The 26892-nt window shown below is 33.0% G+C and overlaps 1 protein-coding gene across 2 annotated transcripts; it reads right to left on the reverse strand.

Moving 5' to 3' along the window:
• Positions 1–1654: 1654 nt before the first annotated feature.
• Positions 1655–25422, reverse strand: LOC132724252 (paraspeckle component 1-like). 2 transcript variants are annotated; one of them, XM_060709086.1, is made up of 8 exons: positions 24853–25422; positions 24090–24391; positions 21775–22067; positions 19971–20055; positions 14966–15155; positions 14306–14437; positions 12842–12952; positions 1655–4237 (listed from the first exon to the last, which is right to left on the reverse strand). In XM_060709086.1, the coding sequence occupies exons 1-8, from the start codon at positions 25348–25350 to the stop codon at positions 3974–3976; spliced, it is 1875 nt and encodes a 624-aa protein (XP_060565069.1). In that variant the 5' UTR covers positions 25351–25422; the 3' UTR covers positions 1655–3973. The 2 variants fall into 2 exon arrangements, with proteins under 2 accessions (XP_060565069.1, XP_060565068.1); XM_060709085.1 differs by having other exon boundaries at positions 1655–4240.
• Between the last annotated feature and the right edge of the window lie 1470 nt (positions 25423–26892).

Raw genomic sequence — 26892 nt, forward strand, 5'->3', positions numbered from 1 at the left:
ACATCGAAGGATAACTTTGTAAAATATGTATCGCAAATATCTGTCCCCATAATATGTTATTATTGAAATATATGCTATCATTTCTTATTGAAAAATTTGACTTAGACTTTATAGAAAATAAATTTTTTATAACCTCCCTTTATTGACATGAAATTTAAATTTGGTAATATCTTTACAAATAATGCTTTTTTGGAACTTACAACATTAATAAATCTTCATTTGAGCATTATATTTCAAATATAAAACCATAAACAATTGAGTTTCAGGATAAACCTTTTTTATTATCAAAAGTTTGTTTTGGTTTTAACTACAATTTTTGGTTGTATCTCTGCTGAGTGTTCACCGAATTGTCCTTCCTGGATAGCTAACCAGTAATTACCAAGTTCTCCGTAAGCAACTTAAAACCCCACATGTGTAGACTAACTACCAACTGACTCAATGTCCAAGAGAAATTTTGCCTTGCCAGAAGGTTAAATCCGCAAACCCTGGATTACAAATCAAATGGTTTCTGCTTAATGAACTACGTGGGTGTGTTTGCTAAATGAACTATGTGGGTAGACAAATATGAAACGGAAACTTGACAAGATAACTTCTGCCCACCATTCATTTCAGTTTACCTTCTATGGGTACAGTGAACTTACCTATTCAAAATGGCAAAAACTCATCTTTCATAAAATGGTGTCCTTAATTCCAGAACAACCATTAAGATTCATATTTTCTGAAGTTTTTTTTTTTTTTTTTTTTTTTTTTTTTTTGCTAAATATACCCAATTCAGTGATTCAAAACTTCCAGGATAGTATCTATTCTAGATCCATTCTCTAAAGACTGGTCATTAGAACTTTTAACTGGACCTCCTCTTCAAAATTTTCAATTACTTACACAACATGTACTTAACTATTCAGAACAAATTTTTTTTATGTCAACACTTCAGAACATTAAATTTCGTGGTTTGTTTTTTGCTTCTTGTTCCTTGTTGTGGTTGGTATACACAAAGGTTGGTATAGTTTTGTAGTCATATTTCTTCTATTTGCTGGTTGATTTTTCCAATTGTGTCGATACAATGTGGATTACAATCCCAACATCTACAGTTCTACATCAGGGGAAAATTATCTTAAAAACATGCAAATGAGACTCACACAAAAAATCTAAGGTACATCAAAGCAGTAATATGTGCAATGACTGAGGACTTACATAGGAAGATCAGTAGAACCATCAACTTTTTATTCATTAATTAGATCTCTTCCTCACAAGCATGTGCTGAACTCTATAAATGATCAGATCCTTACAAAACAATTAGTTTGGTATACGCTGACTATAATTTGTATGGAAAACACATTCTAAAATCTGTTCCTGGAACCAACCAGTTCTGAGCAACAATTGTAAAATTCCTTGCTCAAGGAAACAACAGCTTGCCTACTGATTGGGTTTGAACTCACATAGCTAGCAATCCTGAGATTACTAATCTGTCAAGTAAACCACTGTGCCATTATCGCCACTACAAACAATTGATTAAGTCTGCAAGTTTGATCACTTCACTCATAGTACATTGTATCAAAAACAAGTTGTTCTCTTAGTACTCAGGTTTAATTACATATTTCCATGTCAATATTGTACTTCAAATTCTAGTTCACTGAATCAAAACTGTAAAACTATGCTGGTTGTTACAATATTTATTCAAAAATCAAGACAACACAATAGAATTATAGGAAATGGTATACTACACAGGTGGACATAAAATATAATATTATAATAAAAAATATTTCTTTTTTTTTTTCTATTCCATATTATAATAAATTCAATTCCTTACGCTTTCACTAGCAAAATCTTTAAAAAAAAAAGCTTGTTTTTTTTCTTCTTTAAAATGAAAGAGAGGAAAAAAAAACAATAATTAAAGATACAAATACTTTTCAAACATAATAGTTATTGTGTTAAGATATTGTTGTCTCATTAATTTCTCTAAATGGAGGGAGGCCGTACACAACAGAACTCCATATGCACCAAATTCTTAATGACTTTTTTTGATTGATCATTTTTTCTGCACTTTAAAATCTAATATGTACATTATCAAAAGATTTAATTAAATATAAACAAAATATAACATAATAACAACAGTTTTTTATTCCATAAAATACACCATATTTTAGTGACTTATAAAAAAAGATAAACAAAATAATCAACAGAATATAAAATTCAGCCACTTGTATACCACTGCATGTTTATTCTTTATGATTCTGATTCCTTCTTCTTTTCAACATTTTGTCTTAGTAAAACTTATAGGATAATTAATATTGGTAAAAACTTCACAATTGTTTACAATCATGACTGGTAAAGTTAAAAAATAAACTTTCTTTATTTCCAGTGCTTACAAAATGAAGCAACATACCTGATACTAGCACTGCTAGCAAGATAAAGATAGCATGGCATGATTTAGTATTCTTATGATTTAGTATTCTTATGATTTAATATTCTCATGATTTATTATTCTCATGATTCAGTATTCTTTTGGTTTAGTATTCTCATGATTTAGTATTTTCTGAATTAACACAATGATTGTGAGACAACAAAATAAAATTAAAGACACAAACAGGTGATGGTAGTTTCTCAATTCAAAACTTTTCACTGTAAACAGCTATGCTGCAGCATCAAAGATGTTAAAAGATTAAGAAATAATTTTGGCAAAAAAGGGGTCAATAATAAGAAATGATATATAAGAAGAAAATATTTTCTTAATAAGTTTTAATAACGAGTAAGTGATAGCTGCTTTTTATAGATTTTTCAGATTTGGCTATATGAACTTTTTTCAAAAGTTTGCGAATTCTGTTATATAAGCTATTTTCGTAAGTTTGTGGATTTGGCTGATTCTGTCATTATATTATGAACTATTTTCACAATTTGCAGATTTGGCTTATATGAACTATCGTACAACAACTCGCTACATCCCTACCCCAGAGACAAAAGCTGTGCAAGGTTTACAGAGCTTGTTGTTTTTATAAGAAATACACAACCTTTCCTAGGCAAAGAAAACAATTAAAATTTAATTAAAAAAATTATGACACTTTCTTTTGCAAAGCTACTAAATAAATTGCTAGGATGAAATGAATTATCCATTGAGACAAAATGCAGCCCTGACGGACTGTTGTGGGTCAGATGCCATTGTAACTTTCAAATGGTTAAATGTCTCAATGATATATGATTAATGGCATGTTAATGAGATTCTACAATGAAGAAGACAATGATAAACTATAATACAATGATCAATGAATGGATGAAAATGAAACGACAAATAGATATTACAGAATGTACCATCTCCTGAAAGCATTACATTAAAATGTTTTACATTAACCCTTACCATGCTAAATATCTTAAATGAACTTGTCCATCTTTCAATCTGGATCAAACCATTCATCATTTTTGCAAATAATTTCAATATATGTACAAAATGAATACCAAACAGTACAGATCAAGATCAGACTGGTCTGTACTGGTTGCATGGGTAAATTCAGTTGCCACTTGCAGGCTAAAGGTTTATTCATCCATTCTTCAAGGATAAAATGTATGCCCATAGTATTTATCATAATTATATAAAGTTTTGTTTTCATGCATAACTACAAACACCACAAAAAAAGGATTTTTTACACAAGAAAGTAACAACAGTCATGTTCACTTGAGCTCTTTGAGTGCTATATAATCATCAAATCTTCAACTACTTAGTCATGTTCCAGGTTCAAAACATATGAATGGCTTTACAAAGTCTATTTGGAATTCAACAGTTAATTGGTGTCTTAAAACTATCAGATGTTTGTCTTTTAAGTGCATGGTCTTTGCATTTCCATTTAATGACTAGCAATCATAACATGATTCAGAGTCTTTACAAAATAATGTACACATATTCCTAATTTCTAGTTCAATATTATGTGACTTTTTATGTCTATCGTTTATGAAATCATTTCTGTTTTTGTTCTTTGTACACGATTCAATAACGCCTCATTCTTTTATTATCAAAATCATCTCTTCTCACTGGATCTCTTCTATCATTCCCACGCATATTCTGGTTACCTGGCGGTCCACCGGGACCCATATGTCCCGGTCCAGGCATTTTTGGAAACATGTTGCCCCCTGGGCCACCCATACCCCCAGGGCCACCAAAGTTACCTGGTCCCCCTGGGGGCCCTCCTGGGCCTGGTGGCCCTTGGAAACGTCCTCCTGGTGGTTGTCCTTGAGGTCCTGGGCCTGGACGCTGCTGGGGGATCAAATAAGAATATTAAAAGTAATTGCTCAAAACTCTTCAAAGCAGGTAGACATCTACCCATAGCCTAATACAACTATCTCAGCCATTGCTTTCAGCTTTTATATTGAATAGCTACAAATTCAGTACACAGCTCAACAATGCAGAATAAGGTCCCAATTATAATCCCCTGAAAATGTTTAGTAAATGCATTTTGAAAGGGATCTAAACTAAAGTAAAATATTCCATGGTAAATTCATAGACATTTGGTCAGAGTCCTGGATATTAATTCATACAACAGATTATAACCAAAAAAAAATTTTGTAAGTAAAATTCTTAAAGTGGAAAATAAATGCATGCTGATTGAGAAACCACTAAATTATGGACTCATGGAAATGGTTTGCAGATTGCTTTAAGCCAAAGATATTCCTGTAAATCTTCGTTCAATATTTCACTTTCACTTCAATATGTCCTAATAAATTAATCTGACTGTATAAAGTGATGAAATCTTTACAAGAAGTATAACTTACAATATGGACAACAAGAAAATTTTTTTCCTCTGCTATTTCTAAAAACCCTCCCAAATTAAGGTAGCAAATTATGGGTGCATTACCAATAACTTAAGTTTGTAGGTTTTCATATTGTTGAAAAATTCAACAAATCTATACAGGTATAGAATTAGAACAAGTCAATTGTTTGGAGACCATGATATTGATCAGTTAAATAAATCAATATAATTTTTATCAATTCATTCAAAATCACATGGCATGAGAATGTGACACAAATATTATAAATCTGGATTATTCCTGTTGAATTATATCTTTCAATCATCTGTAAAATCAATGAAGAATTAATCATATAACAAAAGCAAAAAGGTGTCCATACGTCACACAGGCTAATGACATCTCAATAAATTACCCAACCCACAATTGTTAATACCCATTGTTTAAACCATTGTTATATTCAACACCTATATGTAATAGTTATGTCAAACATGTATCTCAAACATGTAAACAGAACTGGATGATTCGGAACTGTATGACAGAAATATAATTATTGATGTATTTCTTCAAATGTATCATCCTTAAACACATTATTCAACTTGTTCAAAAGGTGTAGGAAGTTCCACTTTACTTCAAACAACAAGTCAATATAAAATTATTTTATGTTGTTTTTGGCTTAAATTTTATAAATCCTTAATTTGAGATTATCTTTCAGAAAAAAAATCAAATATAATTCTTTACATGTACTTTTCTAAGTCACTGTCGGTTCCATTAAGTTTTATAATTCTAAGTTTTACTCCAATGTATTACCACATCAGTTAAAAATTTCAGGTTACATACATGTATGTTACTCACTCTGTACAATGATGTGCTGAGGTACCACCAAGAAATCATTGCAAGTCCATAAAAGGTACCACAATGTACTTATAACAAGTCTGTAGAAGTCTTCTAGGTACCATTATTATTTACTAATATTTAACAAGTTTGTACAAAATACCACTTCAATATTATAGAAAGTTTATAGAATGTACTACGAGTTAGCAATTGATACAATGATGATCTAACAGCAAGTTTGTAGCATACAACGCAATATGCCAGTATTCTTATTTATTATATACTTATAAATGATATATTGAGAAATATTGATGAAATAAAATGCATATTTTCATTTTCCGTATTTTCACTGTAAAAATTTATTTTTCACTGCAGTGAAACATATTTTCCGTATTTTCACTGATGTCTTGCCGGACTACTTTCTTTTAAATTCTGCCAGTACACAAAATTTAAGGGAAAGTTTTCAAATTTTATCACAAAAAAAAGAGAAAAATGTATATAATAAACAGAAAATTCAAGTTTTTCTATAAATACATGATTTATTTTCATCTTGTGGCATGAAAATTACCATATTTCACTCGTGGCTACCGCCACTCATGAAATATTTATTTTCATACCACTCGATGAAAATAAATCATGTATTCATACAAAAAACTTGAATATCCTCTATATATTGAATCTAATGCACTGATATTATTAGCGATGATATATCTATGAAAATGTATGAATATTGCAATGATATCAATCAGTGTACTTAAATATGCCAATTAAGGAATTTTATTTGATAAATAATAGCACGTTTCAAGAATATACAACACTTCCATATATTTTACTGCAGAAACATGTTTGTTACCTTAGAAACAAGCACTATCAGGGAATCTTATAATTCAATGAAATACTAACAAAGATTTCAAATTGCACAAATCTTGGAAAATACAAACACTACAGTCAAACGTGTATTAAGCGACCGGGCAAGGGAAACACCAAAAACGGTCGCTTAATGAAACGGTCTCTTAAGACAGTCAGCATGATATAAAAGTCAAAATTTATAAATGACATCTTTTTTATTCGATGAGATTGTTTTTCAACTTCATTTTTATATAAATGTTGAATAATAAGTACGCTTCGATAATCTAAACGGATGCAAATGTAAAAATAACGTTCTGATATTTATTGACAAAACAGTTTTGATCCATTACGTACATGTTTGACATTTTTTCCAGAATTTTTTAACTTCTCCGTTGTTTTTCCTTGTCTCCAACACGAAAACCCTATTAGTGAAGATGTTTTCTGTTGTGCATTTTTCATTTGAAATAAACAAACTACATCTATTTGTTACGATTAATTTAATGGCTGATCAAGTTCAAGGTCAATTCAATGCAGTCTAAATGTCAACAAGCGAAGCGTATACACCATCTTAGTATGGGCGGAGCGTTGCATTGTTTATCCGATATTATTGGATAATACACGTCACGCGTATACTTAACTTCATTTGCATACGCTAAAACGGTATGGGAAATAGAGTTTTTCACACGTTTATTGTTGTGTTTTGATTGCTGACACTTGTGACATAACGAGGTGGCGTTCTCTAAAAACACAATTACTTGACAGGTAAAAGTGGTCGTTTAATGAAAAGATTGATGTCAATAAGGTAACTAATTAGCGGTCGCTGGTCGCGTTGAGCAAAAGTCGCTTAATACATTAAAGATATAGAGAGAAAATGATCGGGGGGAATTTAAAGTGGTCGTTTAAGACAAAAGTCGTTTAATACACGTGGTCGCATGGGCAAGTTAGACTGTAGTTAGAACACATACTTTATAAACATGTTCTTCCCCAAATCAATTATCTCTCGTTTTTTCATAATATTTTCTTTTCTGCTTGATACATCTTCACCTAGAATCTTCACCCTTTATTATCACTTCAACCCAGTAAATCAGTCATTAGCCTGGTAATTGTGACAGGACCAAATTAAATACAAACAAAATTTATTATCCTATAATTATGCCCTGTTTACAGGCCAAACATATCTTATATGCCCTGTTACAGGGCCAAACATTTCATTCTTATATGCCCCATTACAGGCCAAACGTTTTATCATATATGCCCCGATACAGGGCAAACATTATATACCTTACATGCCCTGTTCCAGGGCCAAACATATCATATAAGCCCTGATACAGGGCCAAATATTATATTTCATATGCCCTGTTACAGGGCCAAACAATCTACAAGTATATGCCCTAATTCAGAGTGCCAATAGGATGTCATGAAATGCATTTTCTTTTGTTTCTGAATACTTCAAATTTGCAAAGTACTTCTATACACTATAGGTCAACTATGAAGTATTGTCATCTCTCAAAGTCTTAAAAAGTTATCTGATACATCAAATCCATTGTCTCAACAATCTCTCTCACAGACTCTTTAAAATATTTTCCTTTTTTTGATCAACTTTAAAAGAATTATTGACAATTTTGAGTGCTCCATCAATGTTAAGCAATATTACTGTAAACAGATATATTTGCATCTCTGAAAAAATTCCTCCCCGCTCCCATTTTCTTTCATATACTTGTATATAATGGAGAATAAAACCAATTTATCTTTTCCATTATACGATCTTAAAGTATCCATTATCTCATAGGTACGTACAGTAGCAAATTATAAAACACAATCATTGGGTAAAGTATCATATTCACCAGCTGAATTGGTTTTTCCAGATCTAAAAACACAATCAAACTTATATTTAACATGCTAACATCCTAGACAGTTATCTGCACTTTGCGCATAAAAATTAATTTAATAACTTGTGGATTTTTATCTTTATTGCATACTTTTCCATTCAAAATATCATTAATTTACTATAAAAGTTAAATTATTCAACTGTCACTGTTTTAGTATGCACTTTCTTTTGTAAACAATAAACTAATATCACCAAAAAGAGACAATCATTAAACATTCTGCAAAGAGTTACCTCCCTGTAACTTCAATTTGCCTTTATTACAAATGTGACAAAACTAGGCCTTTCACAGTAATATTTGTAATAAGGCAAGTCTTTATGACAGTAAATATATATCATTAAAAGTTTGATAGCTTTTTATCTGTTTGATTTTTAAACCAAGTTAATTGTGTAATTTTTAACATCATACAAAGGGAAAAACTGACCTCGATGATACTTCAAGCGGATTATTTTACATCATTTTTCTAATGAAGACTCTATTTCAAATTCTTGTTTTGTAGAGGCTATAATAGAACTATTGAATCCCACAATTATTTTTGCGTATAAAATTATGTATGATAAAACACAAATACTGTCTACTCATCACTTTGCAGTATTCTATTTCAACATGAAATTTTCCCGTCAAAACAAAACAATATTTTAAATCATAATCATATATCTTATATTCACAATCCTATGGCAACATCTGATGGGCAATAATATTATTGCACATGAATAATCTGTACAACAGTTTTCTGCTCCTGTAAATATACTAGTCATCAAAGTTAGGCATTTACCACAACATGTCACAATGACAAAGTTAGGCATGATTATGCATAGTATACAGTAAGACATAATTACAGTTATACATTTACTATAACATTACAAGTATATATGATAAATCAAATCAAGTCACGGTTTTGTATGTATCTTCTGGTGCAACATCTTGTCTTTTATATCAGAATACAATTTTACCTTTCATCTCTCACAATTCAATAGATACTGGGTACATAAACAGATGATTCTAGAAATGTGATCAGTGTGTTTTGCTTTCTCATAAGTTCCAGTACAAATATAATGTTTTATATCTTTGTTCTCAAGTAGTAATCAAATTGACATCTCAATTTATTTGAAGTAATCAAGTACACTGACAGTGTTCAACACAAACTTAGTCCTGAGGACTCAAAAATTAGTAATCAAGTTGTCTAAAACAACATAGGTGTCACTTGATGTTTTGTTGGTTAATAAATTCTTTGAATATAAGATCAAGGTCAAGTATGTGTATTAAAGCTGTACCTGCTAATTGTTCTGTGATTCTATGTAAAAGAAAATCAGTGTAAATGAAAATCAATCCAATTACACTTACAATCACAATACAATAAATTAGTAACATTCACATAACCATACCGAAAATACAAAGCTAGTAAACTAAGAAGCCTCATTTCCATTCGTAAACATTATATCAATATAATGAAAATAAGTCTCCATCCAAATACAAGCATATGGCACAATGATTTGGTGTAACATTCATAATCAAACAAGAACATTCAAAATTCAAATTAGAATAGTTTCAAGTAAAAGCATTTATCATGATTATCCTGTATCTTTATTAATATTGCAAGAATTCAATTCATACCCACATAAATAAGATATCGGCTTTTAAAGTTATTCAGAAATTTCATTGTTCAGTATTCAGTTATTCACCATAACATGCACATTTCCTAGGTAAATACAAGCTCAAAATGATGAACATCTTCTGAGCCAATACAACTGTTTTTGTTTTTTTCAAACTACATTTATATATATAAAACATTCAACTTCTGAATTACTAATTAACTTTTTTAAGTAACTTGATTCAATACAAAGTGTTTTAGAGATCCAGATTTTCTTAAAACTCTAAAACAGCGAAGAAAGGGCTTAAAAACCTTTAACACCATTTCACAGGAAACAGGTTGTACTTCTAGTCACCACAATGATTATAAACAATTTATCGGTCATCATTTTCATCCATTACAACTTCATTATGAAAAGAAATATTTTCTAAAGCAATACTTGCTAAATTCTTTTTCAAGTTTCTTTTACAAGATGATGATTTTCATTTTTGTTTATTCCTGTTATGCCTTTAATGATTTATTCTAATTACAGATGGCCTTAAACTTTATGTCATGAACTTGTTTAATCAATAATAGTACCAAGAATCAGAGTCAATATCACTTTCTATAGAATGTCTTGTAACCACATATCTACCATTTCCAACATATGAAAATTCATTTAATGAATAATTTTATCCTATGATTCAACTATGACCACCAATAAGAAAACACTTGAATGTTACTTTCAATGCCAAAGACCTGTCAGTAAAATATATACAAATAAATGTAACCTCCACAGTTTCAACTTAAAATAACTAATAAAACTGGATATCAAATGCCCTGATAGCTGTATAGCTACAATGATTCAATCATAATGTTCTTTTACGTTAAAGGGACTGAACTAAGATTTTTTACCATACTGAACTTAAAATATATTTCAGAGATTTGGGTACCATTTGATGTAGATCTGGACAAATAACTTGTGTGCAAATTGTCAGATCATTCCCTTACCCTGTTTTTCCAGAATCATCATTTTTATTGTGAAATATGAACCATATATGAAAAGCATTGCAATGCTTTCACTCAGAGCTAAGAATTGCAAGAAAAAATAAAAATTCAATTTAACTTTGACCGTATTTCTTTATGATTCTTTGCATAAGACCTCAGTGGACCTCCTTTAAATTATACTTTAACATTTTTCTACTACATGAAAAAAGTTCTTTTCTTATTAGTGTATTTCATACACATACAATGCTTAGGTATAAAAAGAGGAGCATAAAATAGACAGCTAAAAGTCCAAACAAGAGTATATACAATCAAATCAAAATAGCGGTAGAGTTGATATTATACAATTATATAAGTGGTAAAGATTTCTTCTTCAATGTATAGATTTCTTCTTGAATAGCAAAAACAATTTCATCTGATGGTAATAGTTTGAACATTATTCAAATACAACAACTTCAAAATCCAAAGCATCAGTCTGCCAACCAAACCAAGATAATATACACAAAAGCTACACATGAATACCAACAGCTATTGACAGATTCCAACCTGTCTAAAATTTTCTGTCTATTAAACAGTATGGATTGTATTTTGACAGGTTAAAAAACATATTGTTAAAATACATATTCTTTTCAACTTTATCTTGACTAATTTGTTGGAAAGCAAAACACACTGACACACTTTTATATTTGTTGATATCTAAAAACCTAAATGTTAATAGTACGCTTTTTTTTTAATTTTATAAACCAAACTAAAGAATCATCTATCTATGCTGCATCAGCATTATGCTGAATTAAATATCATGTGAACTTCACAGCTTTGGTTCAATTTTTAGTTATATAAACAACTGTACATGCTTTTGGGTAAAGTTATAACATCAAGGCAACAAACATAAGTTCTTTTTGTGATGTATAACATATACAATACCAACCATCAGCAAATTCTCAGATTTAAGATATTTGTAACATGAAAAGTATCACTACTTTGGTGTTGTTTACACAAACACAAAGCAGTCAGTATCAACCCATGAATAATCCAGTATTATGTTATCCATAAAGAGACCATACCCTAGACTATGGCATTCCATAAGAAGGAATGTATATATAGTTTGCTTGATATGCAAAATAATTTTCACAAATCTCAACACATTTACTTACTTAATTCCCCCCACCCAAAATCATCGGTCAACCTGAAATTTTAAGTCTGTAAATATAACACTCTGGATTCATTTCCCAAATAATATGTCCCAATAAATTTATGCAGTAGTCAGGAGTTTTTAAAAATCATCTTTAAATAATACTTAAGACTGTCAATTTAACACTAGGAAACAAATTTTCTTGCAGAATTCACTAAAAAACAGTTATTAATGACAAATGGTCATGATCGAAACATCTGTGTAATTTGAAACAAATTTCTTTAATCTTTCCCAGGCTTTCCCACCTCTGATGATGTTTTTAACACTTTCAAATATGATATGATCAACAGTTTTCTCTCAGACTTAAGAATACTGCAACATCTTTATTATTCGTGGAGCACTTATATTCATGGTTTTCGCAAATAGGCCAATCTATGAATTTAAGACCCAACTAAATTTCATTTTGTTTGGTTTCAGATTATTTAACTAAACATAATTTATATTTTAAAAATCAAACTATGAATTATGAACCCAAGAACTTTGTCCTTTTTGACAAAACCACGAAATTTCATGCCCTAGAAATAAAGTGATTTCACAGTTAATGTCTTTGCCTCTTTCACTGCATTGTATAAATGATTTGAATCATTATCCACATCATTATCCACAACTTCTTTCATATACCATACAAGTGTAAGAACTTGTCTTTGTTAACAAAACTGTCAACCCTCCAAGAATCATCATGAAATTCAACTTCATTCCCTCCTAATATCAACTCCTTAAAGACTGCCTACAAAGTTGACTAAAGAGGTATATATTTCAAACTATCATATTACTTACCATATTATCGCCTTTCATGTTGCCTGGCATGCCTGGGGGTGGTCTCTCCATGTTGGGCTGGTCCATTCCAGGGCTCACACCTCCTGGTCCAAATCGTTCCATATTTCCACCCTAACCAACAAAAGATGCCCTCTAACATTTAATTAATGGTCATATTTTTGCATTAACACTGTCCAATGTAAAAGGTTTCCAGCCATTAATTTGTATGTAAACATCAGTTAAAATTACACAAAACTGCTATTTGCTAACCTAATGGCACTTTTTTGAGTGAAATGAAAGCTTTCCAAATGCCTATGTGAAGCCTTAAACATATCATTAGGTTGAAAGAGAGCCTTTATATTACAACTCTTTTGCTATTTCAATAGCAAAAGAGACATCGATGGTAATTATTTTGTAACCACAAGTCTGTTAGTATTCTAAGATAAAACTGCTAGTTTTATTGGCTGTTCTTTCATTATGTTACAATACAACAACAATAAAACACTAATTTTCCATTTAATAAAAAGCATACCCACATGAAACTATGAGACTTATCTCCATTTCAATCAAAACTTATTTCTGTTTAAACAGGAAAATAAGGATAAACAGAACCACAAGTGCTTAAAAGCCTGTATATTAAAGATATATATATTTGCCTATGTCATAAAACTACTCCAAGGCATTTCAGTAACATTCTCCATAGCAACATACATATTCAAACTATGTTTTCTCTCAAATATAAATAATTGAAGAAAAAAAACAAAGGTGCATATTTAAATTGGTTTCAAATTTCTATGTTAATGTCATATTTCAAGCAAAATCCAAATAAAGCTGATTCAACAATATTTCTGTCCTATATATCATATACCTTGACAGGTTTCATTAGGACTCCTTATCCCATTAAAATTCCCTGCAACATGTTACTGGCCACCAGTTGACCTTCTCTTTTACATTCCTTTCTCAAAGTACTTATATATATCCTTCTACTTTAAGAAATTATCCAGATTATTTTTTCTACTCTAAGAAATTATCCAGGTTATTTCAATCATAATGATGCTTTACTAACTTTATGCATTAAATTCTTTCAACTTCATTGTGTTTTTTTTTCAAAATCAACTACCATACAATAATTCTATTTATTCCATCATGTTGACAAATTCTTTCAATACTAGAACAGCAATAGCAAGAAGCTGTATACATTTTTTACACCTATTTAGCTACACAATCTTAACAAGTCTTGTTAATTTCTTTATAATTTCTCATCAGTTCATACAATTAACATGATCAGAACCACAAAGAAGATATAGGGAATTAAACCATCACTTTTCCCAACATGATATAACTTGCCTTGATCCTTTATTATTTCATATCCACTTCTATTGATAAACAATGCCTGTATCAGCCATAGTTCAAAGACTTTTAGTTACAGTATGAAAGAAGTCAGGACAAGCTATAACATTTTGCAATACAAACATGTGTACTTACACCAGGTCTGTTCTGTTCCATATTCATACCAGGTGGTACAGGGGGTGGAGGCATTGGTGGTGTGCCTGGGCCCCTCTGATTACCTTGGTCTCTCATACCACCAGGGCCACCTGGGCCGCCTTGACCTCCAGGCTAAACAAAATAATTAATAAGAAATAAGAAACAAAGCTCTTCAGAGAATTATTAACTTTAAAGTAATCAACCTATTACCTGCCAATTTTGTTTTGCACAGATTAGTACACAATAATAATGCAAGGTAATGAAGTTTCTAATTGATGTCCTAAACTGCATTAAAAAGTTTTGTCATTCCACTTTTAATACCCAAAGATAAATAGGATTTCCCTAAAAAGAATTGTACATTGGTGACATACATGCATATATTATCTATGTTTATTTTCAACTAATTCCCTTGTATTATAAGATTGTACCTAACAAACTGGTAGTAATCACTTTTTAGATGGACAATGATATACATAATGGCATTTACCGTAACAATCTCTTAACCACAGACCTGGTTGGGGTACATAGTCGCAATATTTCAAAAAATTTCAAGACCAAAGTGGAAATACTCTGTAATTTTGTCAATCAAAAAGGCTTTTTATACTCTGCCTTGATTTTAAGCAAAAAAATATTACAAGATATAAAATAAATGTCTCATACCCCTCCTCTCATCATCATATCATCTGGACGGCCACTCGGTCCTCTATTTTGCCCTTGAGGTCCCTGATTCATATTACCATCACGATCTCTACTCATAGCATTAGATGCCCGCATCATCATTTCTCGTCTTCGTTCCTCTTCCTGCCTCATCATGTTGTCTCCCATTCCTCCCTGCATTTGTTCTCTTCTCCTGTAATACATGAACATTTGGGTAGAAGCATTCGTCTTACCATTTTGAGTATGGGCTGGGTGTGCCACAATGTTGATTTTTTTTTCAGTCTTTATAAATAAAGCAAACTGTGAAGAAAACTGATTTCATTTTTTTTCTCATTGAAAATATAATATTATGTGCATCATTTTAGGGAACAAGAACTGTCGGAGGACAGTAACGCTCGACTATTCGAAAATTTGTCACAAGGGTGTTTCATTGAGTATAATAATTCTTACCTATATGAATACATAAAATTGTACGAAAAGGTACAAACCCTTCAAGTTTCAATACAATCACAGAGAACAAGTGTGTGAAGTTTCAATCCTTTCCCTGCAGTAGTTATGGAGATACCAGCTTACACACAAAAACTTAACCACGAATTTATGAATCTAAAAAGGGGAATAATTATGCGAAAAAGTAAATCAGAGTTATGGGACTTGTGCCAATCATCTTAAATAATCACAGAGACCAAGTGTGTGAAGTTTCAATCCATTCCCTTCAGTAGTTATGGAGATACCAGCTTACATGCAAAAACTTAACCAAGAATTTCTAAGATAAAAAAGGGGCACAATTATGCAAAAAAGCAAATCAGAGTTATGGGACTTGTGCCAATCATCTTAGATAATCACAGAGACCAAGTGTGTGAAGTTTCAATCCATTCCCTTCAGTAGTTATGGAGATACCAGCTTACACGCAAAAACTTAACCAAGAATTTCTAAGATAAAAAAGGGGCATTTTTATGTAAAAAAGCAAACAGAGTTATGGGACTTGTGCCAATCATCTTAGATAATCACAGAGAGCAAGTGTGTGAAGTTTCAATCCATTCCCTTCAGTAGTTATGGAGATACCAGCTTACACGCGAAAACTTAACCAAGAATTTCTTAGTTGAAAAAGGGGCATAATTATGTAAAAAAGCAAATCAGAGTTATGGGACTTGTGCCAATCATCTTAGATAATCACAGAGAACAAGTGTTTGAAGTTTCAATCCATTCCCTTCAGTAGTTATGGAGATACCAGCTTACATACAAAAACTTAACCAAGAATTTCTAAGTCGAAAAAGGGGCATAATTATGTAATAAAGCAAATCAGAGTTATGGGACTTGTGCCAATCATCTTAGATAATCACAGAGAACAAGTGTGTGAAGTTTCAATCCATTCCCTTCAGTAGTTATGGAGATACCAGCTTACATACAAAAACTTAACCAAGAATTTCTAAGTCAAAAAAGGGGCATAAATATGTAAAAAAGCAAATCAGAGTTATGGGACTTGTGCCAATCATCTTAGATAATCACAGAGAACAAGTGTGTGAAGTTTCAATCCATTCCCTTCAGTAGTTATGGAGACACCAGCTTACATACAAAAACTTAACCAAGAATTTCTAAGTCGAAAAAGGGGCATAATTATGTAAAAAAGCAAATCAGAGTTATGGGACTTGTGCCAATCATCTAAGATAATCACAGAGAACAAGTGTGTGAAGTTTCAATCCATTCCCTTCAGTAGTTATGGAGATACCAGCTTACATACAAAAACTTAACCACAGGGACGCCGACGCCGACAAATGGGTGACTGCATTAGCTCGATTATTCTACGAATAGTCGAGCTAAAAACAGATATTTAGCCTTTGGGAAGCGGCTGAATCATGACAAAGTGAAGTACCGAAGACCTTTAATAGTTGATTAAATAAATAATTACACCACAGCCATATGCATTTTCACCTTAGAAAGTAATGCCAATAAAATCAACTTCTTAAAATAACTAGAACTATCACTAAATGTGATTAATACCCCTCCCCCCGCAAGACTGCTTCGGAAATGAGGATGTTACTAGTAACAGAATACTTTGTAAAAGAATTGAAATATAGAGTTATGGTTGTGGGCAATTAAAGATAGTTGTGGTTCTTGTATCTTGCATTTCCTTTCAATGTGGTTGGCCATTGATGAAGTTTTATTGGATTACTCTGTAAGAAGTCCAGAAAGACAAGGAAAAGGAACAAAGGGCAATAACTCTTTAAATACTGAAGATTGAGTTATGGCTATTGTACACTGCACTTCCTCTCATTGCGCTTGACCATTGTATGAAGTTGTATTGAATTCCAACAACTAGTTTTCAAGTTATGCACTGGACAAAAAAGTAATAAAAGCAATAACTGTAATTAGTCCAAATAGAGTTATTGTTCTTGTGCACTGCACTTCATCTCACTGCCCTTGACCATTGTATAAAGTTTCATTGAATTCCAACCATTAATTTTCAAGTTATGCACTGGACAATAAAAAGTAACAAAGGGCAGTAACTCTGTAATTAGTCAAAATGGAGTTATGGTTCTTGTGCACTGCACTTTCTCTTATTGTGCTTGACCATTGTATGACATTGTTTTAAATTCCAACCAGTATGTTTTAAGTTATGTTCCAGACAAGGAAAAGTATCAAAGGGCAATAACTCTGTAATTTGTCAAAATGGAGTTATAATTCTTGTGCACTGCATTTCCGCTTAATGTGCTTGACAACTGCATGAAGTTGTATTGAATTCCAACCAGTAGTTTTCAAGTTATGCTCCAGACAAGGAAAAGTAACAAAGGGCAATAACTCTGTCATTAGTCATGATGGAGTTATGGTTCTCATGCACTGCACTTCCTCTCAATGAGCTTGACCATTGTATGAAGTTATATTGAATTCCAACTAGTAGTCTTTAAGTTATGCTCCGGACAAAAAAAAGCAATCGAAAAGTAACAAAGGGCAATAACTTTGTAATAAGTCAAAATGGAGTTATGGTTCTTGTGCACTGCACTTCCCCTTATTGTGCTTGGCCATTGTATGAAGTTGTTTTGAATTCCAACCAGTAGTTTTCAAGTTATGCTCTGGACAAGGAAAAGTAACAATGGGTGGTAACTAACTCTGTAATTAGTCAAAGTGGAGTTATGGTTCTCATGCACTGCACTTTCTCTCAATGTGCTTGACCATTGTATGAAGTTATATTGAATTCCAACAATTAGTCTTCAAGTTTGAGTCCAGACAAAAGAAAGCAATGGAAAAATAACAAAGGGCAATAACTCTGTAATTACTTTAGATAGAGTTATGGTTCTTATGCACTGCACTTCCGCTTATTGTGCTTGACAATTGTATGAAGTTGTTTTGAATTCCAACCAGTAGTTATCAAGTAATGCTCTGGACAAGGAAAAGTAACAAAGGGCAGTAACTCTGTAATTAGTCAAAATGGAGTTATGGTTCTTGTACACTGCACTTCCTCTCAATGTGCTTAACCATTGTATGAAGTTATATTGAATTCCAACTATTAGTCTTCAAGTTACAGTCCGGACAAAAGAAAGCAATGGAAAAATAACAAAGGGCAATAACTCTGTTATTACTTTAGATAGAGTTATGGTTCTTGTGCACTGCACTTCCCCTTATTGTGCTTGACAATTGTATGAAGTTGTTTCGAGTTTCAACCAGTAGTTTTAAAGTTATGCTCCGGACAAGGAAAAGTAACAAAGGGCAATAACTCTGTAATTAGTCAAGATAGAGTTATGGTTCTTGTGCACTGCACTTCCTCTCAATGTACTTGACCATTGTATGAAGTTATATTGAATTCCAACCATTAGTCTTCAAGTTATGCTCCGGACAAGGAAAATGCAACGGACCGCTGGACCGACCGACCTAGCCTGGGTTCCAGTCTGTCGATTTTTTATGTGCTTCTGTTCGGCAAATCGACAGCCTGGGGAAATACGATTTTCGATCGAAGCGCCACCTAGTATACACCCCGAAAATTACGGGTGTTATTTAAAGAACGATAACTCAAACAACGACAAACTAGTTGCTAAAAATAGAAACGGAATTTCCACGAAGTGACCCGAAGCTCAACGAACAGTTACGGAGCCTCGCTTTCAAAACACCATTTCCGATTAAAATAACAGTCGTTGACAAAGTTTATTGCATGATGAGTTAATTCGATCCACAAGTTTTGATTAGATAAATTGGATAAAGTTTGTGAGCATCAGAGAATTGTGCTGGACGCAATTTATAATAGTAAATTGCGTCAAATTTTCAGCATTCATCATCTTCGCCTCGATTTCGATTTAGTCATGTAATTGTTGGTCACGTGCTAATTGGTCTATTAATAGGATTATCATTAGTCGATAATTACATGGGAAACCCCGCAGGTTTCCCCAGGCGTTGATACTATCAAAACCAGAGATGTTGTGCGTTATCTATGACGATCGAGTATGAAATAGCGCGTATGTTATAAATAAGCAAAAAATATCAACGCCTGAATCCCAGGCTACGACCGACCGACCAACCGACCGACCACCGGGTGACTCCTATATACCCCCCCAAACTTCGTTTTTGGGGGTATAATGATGTGAAGCAGCCATGGAGAATGATTGGAATGAACATACAGCAGTCATTCTATAGTTGGGAACAGGTTACAGGTCTAGGTCTGCATTCTTTGTAATATGAAATAAAGTTAATTGAGGGAAAATGGTACATAATAGGAGCAAACTCAGGATTTATTAGTCATTGGAATTTTTTGAACAATTTTGGTAGGAAACAGACACTTTTGCTATGGGTATTATATGTGTTTTAGTTTACTGGACACATCTTAAGGGGGGGAAAAAGAAGTTTTAAGCGATTTTGTTGCACTTAATGTTTGAACAAAACGTACTGCAGTTGAAAATAATTCAACCACATTAAAAAACTTCTGGTAAAGAAAATCTGAAATTGCCAAAATCTGACAAATAAGTAAAAGAAACAGTTTTCAACTTATATCAGACTGAGAGCATGCTGATTTCATTTTAACTACCTGAGATCCATTTCCTGTCTTCGTCTCATATGCTCATTTTTCATTTCATCCAGTCTTTTCAATTCTTCCTGCTGTCTCATCAAGTCTGAAAAAACATTTTAAAGGGTTACAGCTATATCTTTTGAATTATTTTTTATAAGCTTTATAAACAGTTAATTTATAGTGTTTCCATGGCAGATTCTTGAAAGAATGATAATATAAAATTATGTTATTCAACACACATGAATAAATAATAGTACAGAATAAATTGTTCCAAGAACAAAATATTATGCAGTTATTTTAAGTAGGGTTTTAACAACTTAGCAATGCCTCCCTGCATGTGCCATTCACTCCTAAGGGAATATACAAACATATTTCTTTCATTAAGAGGGGTAGGCTAAATGAAATCCAGGACCAAAACTCCAATTTTTGGGGAGGCCTCTGCCTTTTATAGGGGGGAAAATATGCATGATTTTGGCATACTTTGAGAAAAGGGGTCTCAATTTTAACACAAACTTTTAACAAGTTCTAGAAAAATAAAAGCAAAAAGCACTGGGAACTAGAACTGTCTCCAAAGGACTAGGATGCCCTAACTGTGCAGCTGTGCTCGTAAACAAGAGCATGCATATCTGTATGTAAGATTTTTATGTGGAACATTTTATTCTGGAGAAAAGCAACAAAGGGCCATAATTCTGTTAAATTTGGTAGCAGCAAAAATTCCTTCCTTAACTTCCATCTACACATTAAGGTTGTTCATCCCTATAAGTTGAAGCAAAATCTGCCATCCGGTTTAAGAGGAGTTGCGTTCACAAAATTTCTGTTTGGTATATAGTGAAAAAATCAACAAAGGGCCATAATTCTGTTAAATTTGGTCGCAGCAAAAATTCCTTTCTTTACTGCCATCTACACATTAAGGTTGTTCATCCCTGGAAGTTTAAGCAAAATCTGCCATCAGGTTTAAGAGGAGTTGCGTTCTCAAAATTTCTACATAGTATATAGTGAAAAAATCAACAAAGGGCCATAATTCTGTTAAATTTGGTTGCAGCGAAAATTCCTTCCTTTACTACCATCTACACATTAAGGTTTAAAGTTCATCCCTGGAAGTTTAAGCAAAATCTGCCATCCGGTTTAAGAGGAGTTGCGTTCACAAGATTTCGGGACATACGGACAGACAGACATACGGACAAGTGCAATGCTATATGCTCCCCACTTTGTGGGGCATAAAAACTAATAAGGCAGTAAAAGACCATAATTTAACACCAAATTTAATTTTGTTCTAAATTCTATTGGAAATCTCAAAAGACTGGGGAATTTTGAGGACCAAACTGGAGAGAAAAAGAAGAGGCTAGTTTGGTTGGGGTAGCAGCCTATATTCGGCCTCTACGAAGAAGGGTATTAACTATTTTGGCCTGAAATCATTGAATTTCAGTCTACTTTTCACCCTGTCTAAGAATATAAGAAATAAATGTTAATCAAGTGATAGCACTTTGCATTATTTTCTCCAAATTTAAGTAAATTTTCAAAACCTGGCCACAACCTGTTAAAAGATTTTTCAGGCTAGTTAAAATTTGTTTGGGCAATATAATACATTGACCGACAAAGCCCGAATGTCTATGACCATAAAAAAGTTTTTTGTGCAGACTGAATTATTCAATAATTTCAATTGCACAATTAAATACTAAAATAAGTAGCTCTTGATAATCAAAATTTACTTTAGTGAAATACAACTTTAAAAGATTTGATTAAGCAAAAGTTGAGAAAGCAACTTCATTTACAACAACAATGTATATAAGGCAGATTTCAATGTAGTATGAATATAAAATACCCTGTCTGATTTGATCAGCCTGGTAATCAAAGATAGCAGTTTCCATTTCCTCTGCCAATCTTGTTCTTTCACTTTCCATATCTTGTTTAATTCTTTCACTTCTTTCTTTTTCCATATCATCTATCTGCCTATGCTTCATGCCAAATTCAAACTCAAATGAGCCTGGAGGAGCAAACCTTGGTTCTTTTTCTCTGTCTTTCCTAAACCCATCATTTCGCTGAACAAATTTTTCTGTTAAACCATCTTCCTCATCTCTCTGTTCAAGCATTTCTACACGGACTGGTCTTGGATACCTGAAGAAAATGAAAATCATATCCTAAACAAGGGTGCCATAGTCACAAAATACGCCTGTTTACGAAAGCTTTAGATGGAGATGGGGGCATTATGGATAAGTGTTATCTAGCAAGCAAATTTTTATTCTTGGCACTGTGCTGTTAAATGAACCTTAAAACAAATCAGTAGGGAAGATATGCACAGGATGTGTGACCTTGACCTTGGTCGCAGGGACCTGAATTTTATGCACAACACTCAGCCTCACAATGATGAACATTTGTGCCAAATTATATTGAAATCCCTCTATGCAATTAGAAGTTTTGCTCCAGACAAGCATTTTTCTATGAGCTCTAACTGTGACCTTCACCTTTGACCTAGAGACTTGGTTCATGTGCAGGGCACTACGTCTCATGGTGGTGAACAATTTTATAAAGTAACATTGAAATTCCTCCATGCATGTAGAAAATATGCTCCGGATAACATCTGGATATTTAATCATCTCCAGTGACCTTGACCTTGCAAATATTAACCTTAATTAAATGTGTCACACCTGTAGTCATGATAGTTACCATTTGTTTTACAATCCATCAATAAATGATGACTAAATGGTCCCTATACAGATCTTCAAATTTTTATCTGAACTTTGACCTCTACGTGTAACCTTGACTTTGGTTGCAGGGATCTGAATTTTGCGTGCGACACTCAGCCTCACAATGGTGAACATTTGTGCCAAGTTATATTGAAATCCCCCTATGAATGTAGAAGTTTTGCTCCGGACAAGCGTTTTTCAATGAGCTCTAAGTGTGACCTTGACCTTTGACCTGGATCATGCATGGAGCAATACATATCATGGTGGTGAACATTTCCATAAAGTATTATAAAAATTCTTCCATACATGTAGGAGATATGCTCCAGACAAAATCTGGATATTTCACCATCTTTAGTGACCTTGACCTTGCATATATTGACCTAAAGTACATGTGTCACAGCCGTAGTCATGATAATGACCATTTGTGTTACAATCCCTCAATAAGTGATGATTAAATCGTCCCTATACACATCTTCATATTATTATCTAGACTTTGACCTCTATGTGTGACCTTGACCTTGGCTGCAGGGACCTGAATTTTGTGCGCGACACTCCGCCTCACAATGGTGAACATTTGTGCCAAGTTATATTGAAATCCCTCTATGCATGTGGAAGTTTTGCTCCGGACAAGCGTTTTTCAATGAGCTCTAAGTGTGACCTTGACCTTTGACCTAGAGACCTAGTTCATGTGCGTGACATGGCTTCACATAATGGTGAACATTTCTATGAAATTTCATTAAAATCCCTCCATGCGTGTACGAGATATGCTCCGGACAAAATCTGGATATTTCATCATCTTTAGTGACCTTGACCTTGTATATATTGACCTAAATTATATGTATCACAGCCATAGTCTTGATAATGACCATTTGTGTTACAATCCCTCAATAAATGATGACTAAATGGTCCATATACACATCTTCATATTTTTATCTGAACTTTGACCTCTATGTGTGACCTTGACCTTGGCCGCAAGGACCTGAATCTTGCGCGCGACACTCCGCCTCGCAATGGTGAACATTTGTGCCAAGTAATATTGAAATCCCTCTATACATGTGGAAGTTTTGCTCCGGAGAAGCATTTTTCAATGAGCTCTAAGTGTGACCTTGACCTTTGACCTAGAGACCTGGTTCATGTGCGCGACACTGCTCCTCATAGTGGTGAACATTTTTAAGAAGTTTCATTAAAATCCCTCCAAACATGTAGGAGATATGCTCCGGACAAAATTGGACCCCGCCCGCCAGGGGCGTTCCCATAATACGTCCCGTTTTTCAAACGGGCGTATAAAAAGGTTGTTAAAGTAAAACAATCCCCAGGGCTATCTTGTAACATAAAAATACGTATGAATTTATTATACTGTCACAGTAATTAATTCACTATTAAAATAACTATTTTTTGTTGAACATGCAAAATAATAGAAGCTCTTCAAATCACATTATTTCAATATACTTACGCTGACAAAAGAAAGACACCTTCATTGATACGCTTAAGGGCAGACTGTGCACCTGGTTTTCTAGCAAACTCCACAATTCCCTCTCCACATGACCTCCCTCTGTCATCAACACAAACTATTGCACGCTCAACCTCACCAAACTGAGAGAAAGCTTGCTCAAGAAGTTCATTTGATACAAAAGGGGACAAATTAAATACTTTCAAAGCAGCTCCATGTGTAGCAAATCTAACCCTTAAAACACGATTGTTGCGCATTTGTCCATCCAACTCCATTTTAGCTCTTTCTGCATTTATTCTATAATCCTGTAAAGAAAAAAAGGAACTTTTGATGATTATCATCAACACCTGTCTTTATAAAAGTTCATTGAAGTAGAGATTGTTTGAAAAATGAACACTATGAGTATTTTCAGTCCCTATTTCCTTCAATAACACATGTAAATGAATTCAAGTGTTTCCAATCTTGTTTTAAATATGGCCTATTAATATTTGATTTTGGTATATTTTGTAAATATGTATTGATTTAAGTATTCTTTTGGAAATTCCAATGCAATGAAAGATAATAGAAAACAAGTCATAAATTTGGAATGACTGGTTTTGTATTTACTTTCATTGCATATTTAATTTCTTATTAATCATTGCTAATCAAATCATAAAATGTTCAAGATCTAAATTAATATTTAATGATATGTTTCACTTTGCTTTACGTTTTTGCAGCCTTCTGTTTATAATTTGTTAACTTATCATTATGTTCAACAGCGACATACCAAGCGTATGAATCCAAAACCCCTGGCAGCATTTACAAACACCTCAGAGACTTCTCCAAATGGTGTGAACATCTCTTTGAATTGTTCTTCGGTTACTTCTGGTGTGATATTACCAACAAATAGTCTACATCTGCCTGTAAACTTCTTCTGTTCTTTTGGAGCTTCATTTTGTTCCCCATAAAAATCTCCTGCAGGTTCAAAAGGATTTCCACTATCTCTTGAAGTATCTCTATTTTGGTTAGGACCACGCTGATTGAACCTACCCTGGTTGTTCTGGTTTCCCCTACCGCCTCTCCTGTTTTGAAATCTATTATCGTTATTATTAAATCGATTTTGATTTCTGTTACGGTTATCTTGCTGGGGGCCTTCGTTTTTAATGTCCTTCGTATCTTTCTCTTGAGATTTTCTATCGTTTTGGTTTGGTTTATTTGGAGTACTTTCTTCTTTTTTGTTATCCACTGCAGGTTTCGGGGGAGTTTTCCCAACAGCTGACGCCATTATTCAAAATTAAAAATCTAATTATCTCTTTCTTTATGCTGAAGATGGCGTCCCAAAATTTCAATTTCCGGCGGCGTGCGCGTCGTATATTTCCGGTTTTAAGGGTCGGTATACTTTGCAGACGACTTTGCAGACAAGTTAAACATAGAGGGATTTTGCAGACAAGTTAAATAAAGAAGGATTTTAGACTTTGCAGACAATATAGATTATATAGGGGGTGTTTAATCCCTTGTCAACTGGTCAAAAGGTGTGAATGGGCAATTACATTGAAGTAATGCCATTTAGAAAGTATAATTAATTTGCAAAACTTTATTAAATTTGAAAAAAATATAGTTTTAAGTTGATGTTTTTTTGTTAATTTATGCTTTCATAAAAACTTCTATGAAGCGCCATACAGGAAAAAGGGTTTATGTGACTAAACGAAAAATCAACAAACAACCTATGTTCGCCCCAGCAATGATTAAACTATTAGAAACAGATGAGAAATATGTCTTAAACATTGATAGTGATTGTGTTAGTTCACGTGATATGCTGATAGGTGGGGGAAATGATGCACCTATATTTTCAGAAACCACCAGGAAAATAACGCATAATGAAGCAGGAGACATTCTTATTCAAAATTTGCCTGACAGCATAACCAGGGAGCCACCTTACAGACCATCAGCCGGAACTGTCTATTTATACGATGACTCTGGAAATATAAATTCAAAAGAAGACTGGCGTGCTGATGGATATACTTGGAGAAATCTAGGTAAACGTCAATATATAACAAATGATGGAAAGAAAATAGAACGCTCATTTTTTAAAATATATAACAAAGGTGTTACAAGTGATGATTTTCAAAAACATGTGTTTAGGTTTACAGAAGATGAATATAATGGACGAACTGTACTTGCTTACTATGGAAATCACGAGGCTTATGAAAAACTCCCACATGGTAATCGCAAAAGAAACAATCGTCAGTATAAAAGAACAAAACCGTCAGTTATTAATGAAATCAAGAAACGAAGTGAATGTGAAAAACCAAATCAGCTTTTCGAAAAAATGTGTTCTGAAAAGTCTCCAGGAACAAAGGTTAAAGGTGTTGGTGTACCAAAAAATGATAGACAGATAAAAAACCTGCAGGGAAAAATGCAAAAAGATAACATGCTCTCACATGATGCCTTATATGCACTGCATCTTTTGGTTCATCAACTGGACAACTATATATTAAGTATTAAAACTACCCCAGATTTAGAGGTTGTGATAGGGAACACTGAACTTTTCAATGAAGTTAATAAACTTTTACAATTAAATGATGTCACTGTCAACCTATTCTACGATACAACTTTTAATTTAGGGGATTTTTATGTGTCAACAATGGCAATTCAACATCCAATGTTTCAAGAAAAGCCAGTAATACCTATTGCATTCATGTTACATGAAAGGAAATTTCAAATCTGCCACGAACACTTTATCGAACTTATCAAAAGTAAAATTTCAAAATTAGACCAGAAAAATATTAATATTGTAACAGACCGTGAAAAGGGCATTATCAATGCA

This window comes from Ruditapes philippinarum, unplaced genomic scaffold, assembly GCF_026571515.1.
Source record: "Ruditapes philippinarum isolate M1 unplaced genomic scaffold, ASM2657151v2 ctg1525_1_1_1_1, whole genome shotgun sequence".
Classification (NCBI taxonomy): Eukaryota; Metazoa; Mollusca; class Bivalvia; order Venerida; family Veneridae; genus Ruditapes; species Ruditapes philippinarum.

Coding starts and splice junctions, on each gene's coding strand:
- LOC132724252 (XM_060709085.1), bottom strand. CDS start 25,350: ATGGCGTCAGCTGTTGGGAAAACTCCCCCGAAACCTGCAGTGGATAAC. Junction 22,068..24,089: donor GGTGTCTTTCTTTTGTCAGC/GTAAGTATATTG, acceptor CATTTTCTTCAG/GTATCCAAGACCAGTCCGTG. Junction 4,241..12,841: donor ACATGAAAGGCGATAATATG/GTAAGTAATATG, acceptor TTGATCCCCCAG/CAGCGTCCAGGCCCAGGACC.